Below are 16,508 nucleotides of genomic sequence, written 5' to 3' on the forward strand. Positions count from 1 at the left end.
ACCAAAAAACAAAAAACAAAACAAACAACAAAAACAAACAAAACAAAACAAAACAAAACAAAACAAAAACCTCCAGAGATTTCTATGACTTCTTGCCACTTCTGTGGACTTCAGCCAGTTGGCAGAGTGATGTCAGCTGGTGCAGACTCATGTGGAGTTTTACGAAGACAGACTCACATGGTGAGGCATGACCTGTGCTGAGGCAAGACCGCTACAAGACACGTGATGTTTGGAGGGAGCTTAAATAGGACTCATTGGACAGTGATGGAGGCTATACATATATAAGAACTATATATAAATAAGAACTACACTACATGTAAGTGTTTCTGTCCTACATTATTAAGAACATGTACATATATATTGAGCTGGTATTTTCATTTTTCCTTTATTTTTATTATATAGCACCAATTGAGATAACAGTGGTAGTTTAGTGTTCTGAATCTTATATATTATATATATATATATATATATATATATATATATATATATATGCCTCATCTATCTATTATAATCGTTTCTAGTTTGCCTTCTGTTGTTATAACAAAAACCATGAAAAACCAAACAGAACTTTGTGGAAGAAAGGATTCATTTGGCTTAATGTACACATCATAGAACATCGGGATGTAAGTTAGGACATGAACGATATACATAGCATCAATTCTCTATCAAAACCATTGTAAGGGTGCAGTTCATTAGTGTTGAGTATATACGTCCATGAAAGAATGGCTCATTTCCAGGTACATGGTCTCAGCTAGTTTTCTTATATAGCCCAGGGTTCCAGTGACCTAAGCACTTCTACATCAATTAGAAATCAAGAAAATACCTCAAAAATATACCCACAAGCCAATCTGATCTAGATAGTCTTCCAAGTAACTCTTGGTTGTATCAAGTTGACAGGTTGGTACACTGTCAATCACCTGTCTGCCCATTGCAGTCTGAACAACCTAAGACATTTAAATATCTGTCCTAATGACTAAAAGGGAAGAGTAGCAATAGTATCAGTTACTGGTGCGAATTTAGAGAGACTGGAGCGGTTCCGCATTGTTTATAGGCAGGTAAAATGGGTTGACTACATCAGGTATTGTATAATAGCACCCTGTCAAGACAAAAAAAAAGTTTATAACCCACCAGTAACAATTTGGGGCAATTTTCCCCGAAACAGAAATTTATATTGAAATAGTAATTATATATATATATCTGTTGTAAACAATATATATATATATATATATATATATAGCTGTTATAAACTCTCTCTCTCTCTCTCTCTCTATATATATATATATATATACACTGTTTATTACTTGTAATAGCTTAAAACTGGATACTAGCCACATCTCCTTCATTGGAGAATAATTGATCAAAGCTTTGCATATTCATGCACGTGACTACCCAGCAATAGATTGAAGATGAAGTAAAAAAACCCTTAAAGGCAAATACTCTGTGGCTCTACTTAGATGAAATGCCTGGAGTCGCCAAACTCAGAGACAGAAAGCATAAAGATGGTTGTTAGGTATACAGGGGATGCCTTAGTTTTGCAAAATGGAAAAGGGGGGATTTGTTGCATAACACTGTGAATGTACTCAACACTACTGAACAACTCTTGAAGTCGTTCAGATAGAAAGTTAATGCTATGCATATTTTGCTATACACTGGTTGTCTCCTGGGTGCTTGACTCTTATCCCTTGCTTGTTGATAAGTACTACTCTCTGGAATAATATGCCAAGGCTTGATAGTTAAAGTGTGCTAAATGGCATTATTAGAAAAAGAGAGAGAAAACCATTCCGAGGTTAAACAAATGGTATTATACCAAAGTTAATTTCTTAGTATGCTGTGGTTATGTACAATTTTAACATTACAGGAAGCTGGGGGAAGACATTACATAAAAATCTGTACTGGTTTGGTAATTTTTAAAAATATTTCAAAATCAAAAGAATCAAAATAGAAAAAAAAATCTCGTACGCATATGAATTCCAAATAATTTATGTTCCTGCTTGAAGAGGCGGAGCATAATTTCACACTTCTTAACTGTGGGCTCTGGTACAGCTTCCTTGCAGGGAGCACACTCTTGGAAACAGGAAACAAGAAATTTATTGTGGAGAACCTAGACGGATGATAACTCAGGAAGTCAGGCAAGGTCAACACCATGAGGGATCACGTTGACAGTACCTCCCTTTGCAAGAGCAACCAGAATCAATTTTTCTTCTGCTGTCTTCATCTCTAAAACTTATGATCCATCTACTTGTAGGGAGAAAAAAAAAACCAGTCCAGGAAAATCCTAGGTAAGGCATGTTGTACAAAATTATCTGGCTAGCTTTCTTCACTACTATGAAGGATACCAAAACAAAACAAAACAAAACAAACAAAAAGTGGGCAAAAATCTGAAAAAACATCACAGCCAATAGAAGCTGAATAGTGTGAAAATTAACTCTGGTACGTAAAGGACATCAACATGAAGTGTGGAATGTAATGACATTATTTTATTAATTATAATAAAGATAACAATTAACTTTGACTTGCAGTATTATGCCATTGTATTCTCACACTACGTGCAATAAAGGAAACTGGGCTCTGTGTTCACTGACCTTTACAATTTTCACAGAATATTTTTAAATCTAGGGTTGTTCTAAAACATACTTTTAAAAGAAAGGAATATGTGTTACGTGATTCCATTTATGCAGTGTTCCTGAAGTAGCAAAATTGTGGAAATGGGGCATGCAAAAATGTTTGTTAGGAGAGTGGACATGATGGGGGAGGTGGGTAATTTGCTGATGTATGTGTGGGGAATGCTACAACTGAGTATGTCAACTGTGCCAGAAGTTACATAAAGCCATGTGTGTGACAGCGTGCTATGAATCTTTATATAAAATACTCAACGACACCGCCACCACCAACACGCAGACACACATGCACACGTGTCCGTCACACTCACAATTAGGAGGTCATGTGACTAAGCTCTGGTGATTTTAGTCTATCGGGTTTATGCACTGTGTGGTGATTATAGAGGGCACTTACACAGGAGAGAAAAACTGAGAGAGGTCTATATAAAACATCTTTGAATATTCCTTTGCAACTTCCTTTGACTCTTAACTATTTCATAATAAAAGTTCCATACATCTTTAGATCTTCTGAGACATCAGATGTCAAATAGCTGAGTGAATTTTATTAGCAGGGATATGCTACCAAACCTCATTATTGTCTGGTTCTGGTTCTACATTTTCTCCCATCTTTCCTGACAAGGTACTATGTGAGTTGTCTAGTTTGAAAATTAGATCCAGGGATATACAGAATTCACTGTATTGCTGAGCAAAAATCTCTGTGTGTATATTTTTGAATGTGTGTATGTAACTGTGTGTATGTGTCTGTCCTTGTGTATATGAATGTATGTATGTGTGTTTATGAGAATGTGTGTGTTTGTGTGTATGTGTGTGTGTGTGTGTTTGTGGTATATGTGAGTGTATGTATTTGTGTGTATGTTTGTGTGAATGTGTGTGCGGTTGTGTGTGTGTGTGTGTGTGTGTGTGTGTGTGTGTGTGTGTGTGTGTGTGGTGGTGGCAGATTAAAATTGGAAGTTTCAGAAGCAAAGCAGCCTGCAAGGTTTGAGAGGGCAGAAAGGAAGAAGAGCTTGACCATATTTCTCAAGACTTTATATTAGATTTTCTCTCTGGGTGTGCCTCTGTCTCATCTCTGACTCTGTCCAAGTCTCTCTTTCTCATTCCCTTCTCTTTGTGTCTGTTATTTATGTGAGAATGATAAACAGGATATTCTCTTGAGGAAGACATCCTACCAAGGCATCCAGCTTGGTGAAGGGAATCTCGGCTGCATTTCATCCCCATTTTCTTTTCAGCCAGGATCCCTTGTGCAGAGAGCAGCCTCTAACTTCGCATGGCAGCCGCTGACTGATAATTATACAGCACTGTCTAGGGAATGAACGAGGCCAGTTAGAGGGTGAGTGGTACACGAGGAGATGATTGTGGGTTGTGGTCACAAGACCTCTGAGAGGAGCTGAAGTTTGAATAAAGCCATAAAGATAATTAGAATTTGGAGAGGCAGATAATGGAGAGGATAGTCATTATCTAGGTAGGGTAGCTTGAATAGATTTCAATTGTGCGGGTTTGGTGGCACTTATCTGTAATCTTGGTGCTACGGAGGCTGAGACAGGAGGATATCAACAAAATCAAAACCCAAACAAGAAATCTAAATGAGGGTAGGTTTTTCTTACTCTTCTTTATGGGTTTGCTATCTGGCAGTGTGTTATCAAAGGAAGAAAGGGAGACAGGCAAGAAAAGGAGGGTGTATGAGCTTGAATATTTGGCTGCATCCATCAATTTCTCCACAACGTCTTCCTATTGGTGTCACTGTTACTTATGTGAGAATGATTGGGACATTATCTGCTGCCGAGGCGACAACTCAGAACGTCACTTGCTTCACAATAGTGAAGCATGAAGTCAAGAACTAAGGGTAGGGTTTACAGAGAAGCTACAAAGATGGCAAGACGCTCAGCACTAAAGGATGCTGCTGACCTCCCAGTGTTCTCATTTCCACTTTATAGGGCAGATATGTGATAGCTTCAGGACAGTTTACTCCCAGGAAGAGAATTCTTCAGTGACCAAGCAAGAATATGTCCTAGGCCTCTGGGCTTTTCCTCCAATGCAACGTCTATTGGAAAGAAGCTAATTTCTTTTTAAAACATCAAGCTTAATAAGAGAATACGTATGGCTTCTGTTTGAAGATTTTAACATTTCTCATTCGGTGCATCCCAGCTTTACCATATGTGAATGTGAATAACACTTTGGAACTAGTTTCTCCTCTAATTTCATCTTAGAAATTCAAAGCTTTCATGACAAGAAAGTATATTGCTGCAGTTTTATATGAACTAAAAATCTGACAAAAAAGAACTAAAAATCTGGATATTGACATTTCCCACAAAAATCAATGTTGGCACTAGCAATGGAGAGACGCACAGCTCTGTGTGGGATTCCTTCCCTCCCCCATCCATCACGCCCACTGGTTATCTCATCTGACCTAAGAAGAGCCTATTTGGGGCCATCCTTCAGCTCTGCAAATCACACTGTTCCACTCCCGTCTCATCCTAGATGGGTTTTAAAGGTGGGAACAGATTCCCAGCATCTCTGTCTCTTAACACCATAATACAGGTGGATAGAGTGGTCCATACTCTTCCTCTCAGAGTACATATCTGACTCCAAAGGCACAGGAAGAAAAAAAAAAAAGAAAGAAAACCGTGTTCTTCATTTGGGTGTGATGCTGTCCACCGTAATCCCATCCATCCACGGCTGAGGCAGGACAGGTTGAGAGGATGAAGCCAACTCAGGTTGCAGAATGGGTCTCCATCTCAAAATAGCCAAAAGATCAGAAACACTACTACCAACAATCCCCCAAACTATGTTTATTCTGGATTTTATGTTAAAAATGCTCAGAGACTAGAAAAAGTGAGAGGACTGAGGCCTTCTAGGAGCCCGACTTTCCCAGGGCTGGAGAAGCGATTCCTTGGCTCTGGAATCAGCTTGGCTGGTGGAATGGAGTGGTAAGTATCTAAGGAAAACAATGACTTATAGAAGTTATGGAACATTTATTGCTTCCACTTATCTGTTCGTAGTCAGACTCATACCAACCACAGGTACAGACGTATGCTCCTCTCTTGAGTATGACTGGGAACACACTGTTGGCTGAATGAAAACCCAGGATTGAGACAAGGAGAGACTTTACTCCTGTTTGAGAAGCCATTAAGAAGGCATTATGGAGGCTCTCAGATGTCCTTACTGATTTTGGAAGTATCTGTCCATGAACCGGAATTAGAAAACAAACGGACAGGGATTGTCCGAGTCCAGGATCCTCAATGTTCAGTGTTCCATCCACCCATGGATCAGCCTTTGGAAGCTTCTACTCATCCCACCTGACCACCATGGCTTCCTGTGGCTGCTTTAAATACCAGAGGTCATAATAAATGCCATAGTGGGTCACACAGACTGGGTTGAGTATGGAGATCTGCTCATAACCTTTCTCATATGTCTTGTTGGCTTTGGGACATGCAGTCATGGAAGACAAGAGAAAGAATCCCATCCTATGTGTAATTTTATAAACAAGACAAAAGTACAGAGTGCACTCGGTGGAATTCCAAATACAAAGTAAAATTTGGGGACAGGGAAGGAGGGAAGTAAATATATGTGTGCTCCTGTTGTTCTCTGTGATGCTTTCATCCTTATACCCTTCTTTATATTGCTTAGAAGTGCTAGTTTATTGGTCAGATGTAATCCAAGTACATTCGCTCAGACACAAAAGTACACAATGTAGGTAACAGTAGGGGGGCAGTAACTGGTGTTTATTACAAAGTTTTTCTTTCCTATCATTGGAGTAGCGCTTAGAGTCTAGACAGGGACTCTTTCTTCAGGAATATGAATGAAACCACAGAAAATCTGGAATGAGAGCTTCGTCCAAATCAGTCTATCTATCTATCTATCTATCTATCTATCTATCTATCTATCTATCTATCTATCTATCTATCTATCTTCCTTCCTTCCTCTTTCTTTCTTTCTTTCTTTCTTTCTTTCTTTCTTTCTTTCTTTCTTTCTTTCTTTCTTTTTCGTCCTTCCTTCCTTCCTTCCTTCCTTCCTCTTCCTCTCTCTCTTCCTCTCTCTCTCTCTCTCTCTCTAATCTTAGGCTACAATAGATCTCCAACATATTGAGATTGGTTGTTAGGAGGAAGTCTGCACTCTAAATCAACCTTTGCAGGATATCCAGGTAGGAAAATATTTTCTGAACATAAAACCCTGCAAATTGGACTCAAATTTTGTCTTCAGTCTTATTTCCCAGAGACAGAAGTTGGGTTAAGATTTTGTCAATGATTGGGTATCCACTTGGTGTGAGAAGAGACCCTCAAATGCTATTAAACTGCCTACTGATGTGAACCAGATGGGAAAGAAAAGAAAAGAATTCACAACTCATGTTAGACTGAATTGAATGTCTTTAATTTCACACAATGAATAACATATGAATAGGATCAACTTTTTTTATTTTAATAGTTAAGTGCTCTGTACTGTGCTAACCTGATCTGGTAGCAAAAGAGACTGAACTTTCTTTTAGAAAAAAAAATGTTTAAAACCCAACATCTAAGACCATGGGAGAGCATGACAGTAAAGCATGCCAGATGTCGCTACGCCTCAAATGACAGCAAGTCCATGTTCGTTTAAATGTACAAAAATGCTTTATGAATAAAAACTGTTACAAAAGAACATTTCAAACAATGTACAATTTTCTTGCCTCTATATTCAATAAAATACAAATACATTTTTGTTCTAAAATATGTTTACATACAATCAAAGTAGAACATGCAAATTACACTTTAAAAAAGGCTTTTAAAAACCACTTATGAATACAAACTAAAAATTAGCCAGAAGGACTTGTAAGACAATCTTGTGCCCATTTTTTGAAATATATATGTACATATTTAACACATCATGTGCATTTATTATTATTTAAGAAATAGATTTCTTTTTAAAAAAGGAAGAAAAAGAAAGACACCAATCCAGGGCAGAACTACCCTTCCAGATTGACCAGTTGGCAGCTCTTCGGTTTTCCCCTCTTTAGTGTTTATTATACCTGGGCAAGTGGGAGACAGATATCCAGGAAGTTCCTTCCTTGGTTGATATGTGCTTCTATGACTGTTCCCCCAAGTGACAGAGTCCAACAGGGAAGGCAGGCTCCTCAGTGGGGTGAACTCTCTTAGAAACACGAGGCAGAGGGAGCCTTGCTTTGTGGAAAGAAACGTGAAGAAACACCAAGAAGATGCTACGGTATATTACAGTTTGAGTTTCTAGGCACTGTGATGACATTATCTGTAAGCGCTGGCATTTGGACCATTGTGATACGATAGGGTAGTGTTGAGAAAAATGTCTATATTTATGTACTTTTACATAATGAGTAGGACTGAAAATCCCGAGACATAACACTTAAATGGCTTTTGAGGCATTTCAGCTCCCGCCACTCCCCCTCTATGCTACAGTTGGCATTTAAAGGCTTTGGAAATATCTGTAAAGACTTTTAGACAGTTCCCAGGTCAACCTTCCTAGTGATAGGGCAAGGCGCACTCCACAAACTCATTATCTGGATAGTGTTGAGTAATGAGCCAGGAGTAAGATTTTCTACTTAAGTCTTAATACCAAATCCTTTATGATCTGCTTATGATACATCATCCTCTACTAGAATTCTGTCACCACTTGCTTATCATATTTATAGATACAGCAATGTGCAGAACACACATTTGGACTGCCATTGAACATGGCCTCCCACTTCAGACGGCAGCCAAGTTTATACACCGTTCTACTGCCAGCCCTTAGTCACCTTTGCTAGGCTGCCAGTGACTGCTGAGTCCTGGCCTTGCCAAGTCACAGAGCAACCTCTCCTGTTTTCCCTTCCTCTGACCTTTCTTCCTTGGCTGATAGCCACAGCTAGGCTATTGGAAGAAGTTAAACTTCTGTTTCTCTTATTTGAGACGAGGGGGTCAAAAAAGCAAATGGCTTTCCAGTCCCTTAGTAAGGTGGATTACAGACCCATCAGCACCTCTAAGGAGCTTTTGTACCTACGTTTACCTTCTCATCTCTAATTGGTCTCCTTATACTGTAAGTGGGTCTCTACCTACTTGCTGAAGGAGTATTCTAAAAAGAAGGGGGGGGGGACTGAAATTAAAAGCAAGGGATCATTACAAAACGTTTTGTAGGTCTGTAAATGGGGTCTTGAGGTTGCTAAACAACCCCTCTCGGAATAGAAATGCATCCCCAGAAGGCAGTGTTGTGTGGATAAGAACCTCCATACTTTGAATCAAGAGCTGGGTTCTCTTTCTGGCTGTAAAAACCACTTGGATGTGGAAATTCAACTGGCTTCGTGGAGGGGCCTGGGCGGCAAAGCAGAGGTTAAGGGTGTGGTTAGGGCACACAGACATAGTTGTGGCGATCAGGTTCATGCAAAACAAGAGAAATAAAAGATGCAGCAGTGAGGAAGTCACTGGGTAGTAGGGAGCCACCGTGTACACAGATGGGCTCGCTTGCATCGTCAGCTGGTGTTCACCGTGACACTCTTTGGTCCTCTAGTCTTCCAGACAGTTCTCAGAGCTTGCATGCAAGGATTTCCGTGTGACTCACATTTAACTCAAAGATAACAATACACCCCAATTCACGCGTTAAGTGGCAGATCCAGTGTATCTCTACTGAATCTTTTTACTCTTTTGGAAATTCTAACCCAAACGTCTTTTGAGCTAATCACTGATCACAGGTTAATGCCAATCAAATGGTGGATGTCTCTTGAGGTTTAATAAGCACCAGATTTCTCTCTTCTGTAGGAAGGTTTAGATTCTATGAGCCTTCTGTAGGAAGGTTTAGATTCTATAAGCCTTCTGTAGGAAGGTTTAGATTCTATAAGCCTTCTGTAGGAAGGTTTAGATTCTATGAGCCTTCTGTAGGAAGGTTTAGATTCTATAAGCCTTCTGTAAGAAGGCTTATAGATTGGGTTGGGAGACTCTACACCACAAGAATGGAGGAGGAAAGAAATGGTTTTTTAAAGTCCATCAGGAAGAGAACCCTTTTATGGCTTAATTGGAATGGAAATGGCTGCTCTTTCGTAGCAATGGTTGGGGGGAAGGGGGCTGATCTATACCTTCCTCCCTGTGACTTTGGAGTTACTCAGACATGGCTTGGGAGTGACAGATTGGAAATGGCTGTTTAGATTTTGCTGTTCAAATTGTGTGAAATGCCATAGGTCAACCCAGGTCACAAACTGAGTATCTAGGATAAAAGCTTGAAATAAGCACAGTCCTTTAAATGTGTGTATTGCTAGAAGTATAAGAGAGTGACCGAGCAGGCTGCAAATGACATGAAGTCCATTTCGACAGTGAAGATCAGGATGGCTCTGTAATTCCAAGCAACTGTTGGTGCCACGACTCGGTGGTGTATTTATAAGCATATTAACTTGGGACTTTCAAATTTCCTTCAGTAGATACTACTCACTTATTCACTCTATGTTCCCCCAAAAGATCCACCTCTCTCTGAGAAGGAGATCCTGTGTTCTGATGTGATAATGCAGTTTCTTAGCTGGTCTCAACTTTCTGTAAAGAATCTTAATTCTGAGGTAAACCAGATATCCTAATTCCCCTTAGAAAATGTGTCTCTCTTTATATAAGCTATGATGCCAGGCATTTGATGTCTTGAAGAAGGGGAGGCGTAAGGGAGGAAATTGAGAATACTTTTTGAAATTTCCACATCTGACTTTTAACAACATCTATGGCAGTGGGTTAAGTCCAAACTTGGGCTGTGGAATGGATGATAGACGGAATATCTGTCCACATTAAACCAGAGGCTAGAATACAACTTGGATGAGAAATGTACAGTTGAAATTGACCATTTCAAAGACGATTTGTCACACACAGTTTGCATCCATGCAGACTGATAGATTTATAATTACATTATGTACAGCAATGTTTTAGTGTATTAAGGCAACCACAATTTGGATACTTTGTCCAAGGTGGCTTGATGCAATTGGAGTGGTGGTACCCTTTGAATACTTTATTCTATTTATTTTATTTTTTTTTTTAATTTTAGATAAGAACACTTACTCCCCTTCGATTTTAAGGAATAATTATTAAGAGATAATGGACTTCTACTGTCTTTGTTTCTTTTTCTTAACAACCTATGACAGCTCTTTGCATGAAAATAATCAGATACCAAGGCATTGCTAGACAGTTTTCTTTCTGGTGGGTGTGGGATTTTGATTTTTGGTGGCTTATCCAGTTATTCCACTTGCTGGGGGGGGGGGGGGTATTAAACCATTTTTTTCCTGCCTATTCGCCACTGATATGTTTTAAGTATAAAAATAACCTGGCTGACACTTGGGTCGACATATCCATCGGCTGCTCTGAGTCACTTATTAAAAAGCTTCTAAACTGTACTGAGTTATGTTTCACAATGATTGGGATTCAAAGCCGGTTCCTTGAGGCAGGATTCGAAGAGTGGACTTTACAAACGTGAGTCAAGTTCACCTTGTTTAGATGTGTATCACAAAGTTGAAGGCAGCAAGTTAACGGGAGTACATGAAAACACAACACAAAGGAAAAAAAGCAGGAAAAAGACAATGCAAAAATCAGTGTAGGAGACAGGAACACGAGCAGATCTAAGGTCGCCTATCAGTCCAATTCCACGTTCTGATCACAAGTTTCCATCTGAGCAACTGTGCTGTTAACGGAAAGACTCATCTCTCGGGTCACTTGAAGATGATGTTGGTGCCCCAAAGCCTAGCGGAGTTTGCAAACCAAAAGAAATAAAAACCAATTATGCGGAAGTGGCTTACAAACAAGCCAGCTGGTAAATTTTCAGCTTTGCTTCCCCTTGGAATGTTTGCTAATGGTGTTTCCTATTTATTTATTTATTTATTTATTTATTTATTTATCTATCTTTTTTTCTGACCAGCAAATGAAATCGGAATCAAGGGCACACCTGGGATGAGGAGGATCAGGTGGCCATCTTTGAGCACCAGCTTTGCGTTCCTCCGTCTTCTGCAGCCTGCAAGGATCCCGCCACTGAATGAACAGCAGCGACAGCTACTTTTTCTTTTTTTGGAGGGGGTTCCCTCATTCCACTACCCCAAGAGCTCCCTAAAGCTCCACCCTGCCCTCTGCCCATCCTGCCCACCCGCTGTAGAGAGGGGCGGGGTGTCCCTGTGGCTGGGCATCAGCCCCACCCTGGCTGCTGTGCTCCCCCACATCAGTCCCTGCCCGGATCCTGCCACCCAGGCTCGCCCTAGGGAAGGACATCACTCTCGCTGGCTCGGGACTTCCGTGGCCTTTTGGCCTTCACCTCCTCTTCCTGGGGAAGGGGCTGCGGCGTGGGCTGCGCGGGCTGCGCTGGGGGCTGCGGTCTGTGTTTCCTCTTCCCGCCCCGAGCCGTCTTGGGCAGCGGCGGGGGCGGCGGTGGTGGAGGCGGGGGCGGTGGCAGTGGTGGGGGCGGCGGCGGGGGCAGCGGCGGCGCCTCCCGAGCCATGTGGATGACAGCCTCGATGGTGGCCATCACTGCATCCTGGCCCGAGGCCGGTTCCAGCGCTAGGGGACTCAGGCTGGGCTTCTGGCCTCTCTTGCTGGGTAGGTCAATGCACTTTTCCAGCACTGGCATTTGGTCTCTGGAGTCCTCATCGAACTGTGAGGGCTGCTTCCTAGGCCGGCCTCGCCTCTTCTTGACAAAGTTGTTGCCCGTCTTTGATTGTCTCTGCAGCCGCTTGGCCTTCAGGATTTTGTTCACGTGGTCCAGGTTCTTCTTGGTGGACAGAAGCTTGGTGTAATGGCACATCTTCCGCACTTCGCATTGGATGGCTTCGATCTCCCGTCTCTTGAATCTCTTCTTCAGGGAGGAGCTGGCTGCAGGAGACAAGAGGGGAAAGGTTGAGCTCAGCACACAATGCCCTCCATATATTATTATTTCTCGATTTAGACAGAAAATAACAAAAATAAACAGTGGCTGACTACATCACGTGTACAAAGCATTATTTACATTATTTCAATCCTTGCAATTGTGCAAAACGCTGTGATTGATATTTTATTTCAGTGTATTATGAGCAGGATCTCCGTATGCAGGGCAGGTTGTCTTTAAATTTTGGATCCTTCTGCCTCAGCCTTGTTGAGGGCTCAGAAAGGAGGCTTTCACGGCCGTACTGGACTTCCTCCTCCCTCCTCTCTTTTAAAAATAAGAAAACTGAGGCTCAGATTTCCCTAGAGTCTTAGAAGCAATGATAGAAAGCACAATATAAGCTCTATATCTTCTCTCTCTCTCTCTCTCTCTCTCTCTCTCTCTCTCTCTCTCTCTCTCTCTCTCTCTCTCTTCCTTCCTTTCCTTCATTCCTTCTCTCTCCTCATTTTCTTTCTTCCTATCTTTCTATCTTTCTTTCATTTAGCTGTTTGACATTTGACCTGATTCAATTAAGCATTAGTTGATACTTTCCCTTTGTCTGACCTTGAACGCTTACACACAGCCCACCCACATCATTCAGTCAGATCAATACTGTGAGGGGGGTTGTGCCTGAACACCCTGGTTGGGAAGGTGTGGTCTCTTAATATTTTCCCCCGCCAGTATTCTGGAGCTGTCAAGTGGCTTGATGATGCCCAATTAACCAACTTCTTCCTAACCTTCACCCTCTGGGAAGTCAAGGGCAATATCCGCCAGGTGTTTCTCGATGGCTTCCCCTCCCCTGCTGAAGAGTTGTTTGCAAAGGGCCCTTTTCATGTGCGGCTGGCCAGATGCTCCTCTCTTTTATGAGCCTAACTTCTCAGGAAGTCCTGTTCGGTGCCACTAAATGGCCTTCAGAACTGCTTCGTTTTGAAGTTCAGACACCATAAAGTGTGAATGGCTTCAAGACATAGCGAGCCTTTCACCCCCCCCCCCCCCCAGTCCATTCTCCCGTGATTGTCTGTGAGCAGGCATACATGCAGTTAGTACCTGTGTCCTGGCACACATGCAGCTGTACCTGTGCATGCATACCTGCACACAAGGGCAGGCACGCTGTTCACCTTTTGTGCTGCCTGCTAGCCGTTTGCAGACTTAAGTGTCTCCTCACAGAGTTCTTTGCTGCTGTGATTTGCCCCAAAGAAGCCCACTTAAAAGACTAAACTCTAAAGGGGCATTTTTTTTTTCATTTTATTGTGTTGTTTTCTCATGTGGTCCTGTTATTATTTTTTCATCTATTAGTTGAAAGGATAAATATCTTAAGGGAGAAATGGAAAAATATGCTTAACACTTGGCCACCGCTCTCAGTATTCTTGGCAACTCCCACTTCATTCTTTCCATGGTGCCCCGATTCTCCCTCATGCTGTGGCCCATCACAGACTTCCAGGAGGGTTTTATTTGAAGTTATTTATGCGACTAGCCTCATGGAGTGGGAAGCGCTGAGTTCCATAGGCCAGGTCAAACTGCCACTGCTTTTGGCCAAAGGTCAGCTAGACTGACTGAGCAGTGAATAACTACTGAGCGATCTTTAAAATAAGTTATAAAGATCAAAATAGAACAAAGCCCGGAGTGAGCTTCTCACTATAAAAATAAAACTTTTGTAGTTAGTCTTGTAAAAAGAAAGGTGGCTCAATTATCACTCCCTCGTGTGGCTTTATGCAGCTCACAGACCAGGCACCGCGCCTCCTGAATGGGCAGGATTGAAAGTTGCTTCCTGGATGGCAAATGAGACTAATCCTGGCTGCCTCCCAGTCACAGCCTTTGGAAGTGTTCTAGTTTGGATTCCGAAGGCAACGGTTGCAAATGTAGGGACCAGGAGTTTCTTATCAGGCCTTGTTAGAGACAAGCAATGTACTTCATGCATAGAGATTCTGAAGAGTTAGAAACATGACACAAATCTCTGGGCACCATCGTGCAGTTTGCTCTCTCTGTAGTTTATGCCATCTATCAAGGAACTACCTGATGTACAACCAGCAATACCAGGCTGCTAATTTTGCAGACCTGTAGCACAGCTAGGTATAAATACCAGCTGATTTTATTAGTTGTATTATCTGAGTAAGACTTGACAGAAATGCTTTCACGAGCTACATGCTCACTCATATGGAGGCAAACATAATAGATAGGTAGCCGGGAAAAGTGAAGTTTGAAACTGAACCTAGTGTCAGTGATGATAGGAGGAACCTGGAACATTTGCAGGCTGTCGGCAGGGTATAAATCGGCACCATCATTTCAAACAGTGATGGGGCAGTAGCTGCTACCATTGAGGGTATGCAGTCTCAGTGCCCTAGCCACAGCATGCCAGGGTCAACTCCCTCACTTATGTGTAATAAGAGGCAAAAAGACTTAGAAGAGGATCCCTCCAAGTTCAGAGAATGCTATAGGAGAATGAAGAAAACATAAACGCTAATCGAAAGCTAATGAGCCAATGACAACATAGTGAGCTAGCAGGACCATACACATGTACAGCAGTATGATTACATTTAAAACATTGAGTGAAAAATTCAAATTGCAGAATTTTCTTTTAAATAAGCAAACCATGTTTGTAACGTTATAGATGCATGTATTTGAAAAAAAATTTTTTTTTTTTTGTTTTCATCTTCAGGATCCAAGTGAAAAGCCCACAGTGGCCACTGGGAGGAAAATCAATAGTGAATGAAAGGCTTGGTGAAGGGAGAGTTTTCAATATTTATTCTCCTCCAAAGTTAGCTCATAAGTTACAAAACTTTTAAACTGGGGCTGCCCAGCAGACGTTGTTGAATGTTAAAAATGTTCTTTATCAGAAGCCCGGGTGCTGGTGCACACCTGTAACTCCAGCACGGGAACAGGTGGGCTGATCAGGACGTTAAGGGCCTCCTTGGCTACGTTGTAGGTTCTACAACATCTGGAGTACATTAAGACCCTGTCTCAAGAAACAGAATAAAAGGAGGAGAATGAAGAGGAGGCAGAGAAGAAAAAGAAAAAGAAAAAGGAAAAGGAAAAGGAAAAGGAAAAGGAAAAGGAAAAGGAAAAGGAAAAGGAAAAGAAAAAGGCTTACACCCCACCGCACCAGGTAGCAGTGACATACAGCAACTAGCATTCAGAGGCATTCAGAGGCAACTAGCATTCAGAGGCAGCCACTATGATGGAGAAAGTGATTATCCCATTTAGTGTAAATAGTTACTATGAGCCTAATGGCTCCTTCTTGGGTAGGATGGTAGTTGACTAAACAACCCAATGACAAATAGCACTTGGAGATTCAGCCAATAAACTAAAGGCTGTTGGGAATTCAAGTTAAATGACTGGTGTCTCAAAAAAAAATTATTTGGACGAGGGTAAAACTAATTATGAAGTCATGAAGGAGATAAAACAATCTTATTTGGCTATCATTTTAATAAACATTAAAAAAGAGACTGAAATAAAATAAGTTAAACCCTGCCTGGGCTTTGCCTGGTATAATTGTTGTTAGTTTTTTGTTTTTAAGGTATAATCACTATATTGCTATTAACTTTTAACTTTTCATGGCTTTGTCTCAAATGAAACCGCCTGAAACTGGCTTCAAAGGAAGAGGAGAGAAAGAAGACAGGAGCACTGCTGAATGGCGACTCCTCAAGAGCTGCTGCTGCTGAAGCTGAGTGACAGGATACGAGGTATACTAATGTTGCTTTGATTTGATACCTGCTTCATGCTTTTCAAACTACAAGCTTAAAATTATGAAGGATAAGAGGCAAACATGCATTTCTTGGACTTGGGACAGGAGAGAGCTACAGTTTTTATATATATATATATATATATATATATATATATATATATATATATATCACAAAGCATTTTATTTGGCTAACAAACCATATTGAAAGATCATAAATGCTTTATTAATATCATCATTATTTTTAAACAGAGAAAGGTTGGGGTAGGTATATAGCATTTGGTGATTTTTATACCCGAGGGCTTAGAGCTTAGGTTCTTCCCTAGAACGCAAACACACGGCTCTACATTCTGTGTGAGTCTCACAGTCCAGCTTAGTCACAGAAAGAAGAT

General features: G+C 41.1%; 1 protein-coding gene across 1 annotated transcript in view; it reads right to left on the reverse strand.

Annotated features, from left to right (window-relative positions):
- Positions 1-6,961: 6,961 nt before the first annotated feature.
- The window catches only part of Setbp1 (SET binding protein 1), a 360,067-nt gene continuing 350,520 nt past the window's right edge, over positions 6,962-16,508 (reverse strand). Inside the window, exon 6 of the mRNA NM_053099.3 lies at positions 6,962-12,409. Within this exon, the coding sequence (NP_444329.2) occupies positions 11,799-12,409 (611 nt within the window). The 3' untranslated portion in view covers positions 6,962-11,798. The remainder of the gene's footprint in view (positions 12,410-16,508) is intronic.

Source organism: Mus musculus, chromosome 18 (assembly GCF_000001635.26).
Source record: "Mus musculus strain C57BL/6J chromosome 18, GRCm38.p6 C57BL/6J".
NCBI lineage: Eukaryota > Metazoa > Chordata > Mammalia > Rodentia > Muridae > Mus > Mus musculus.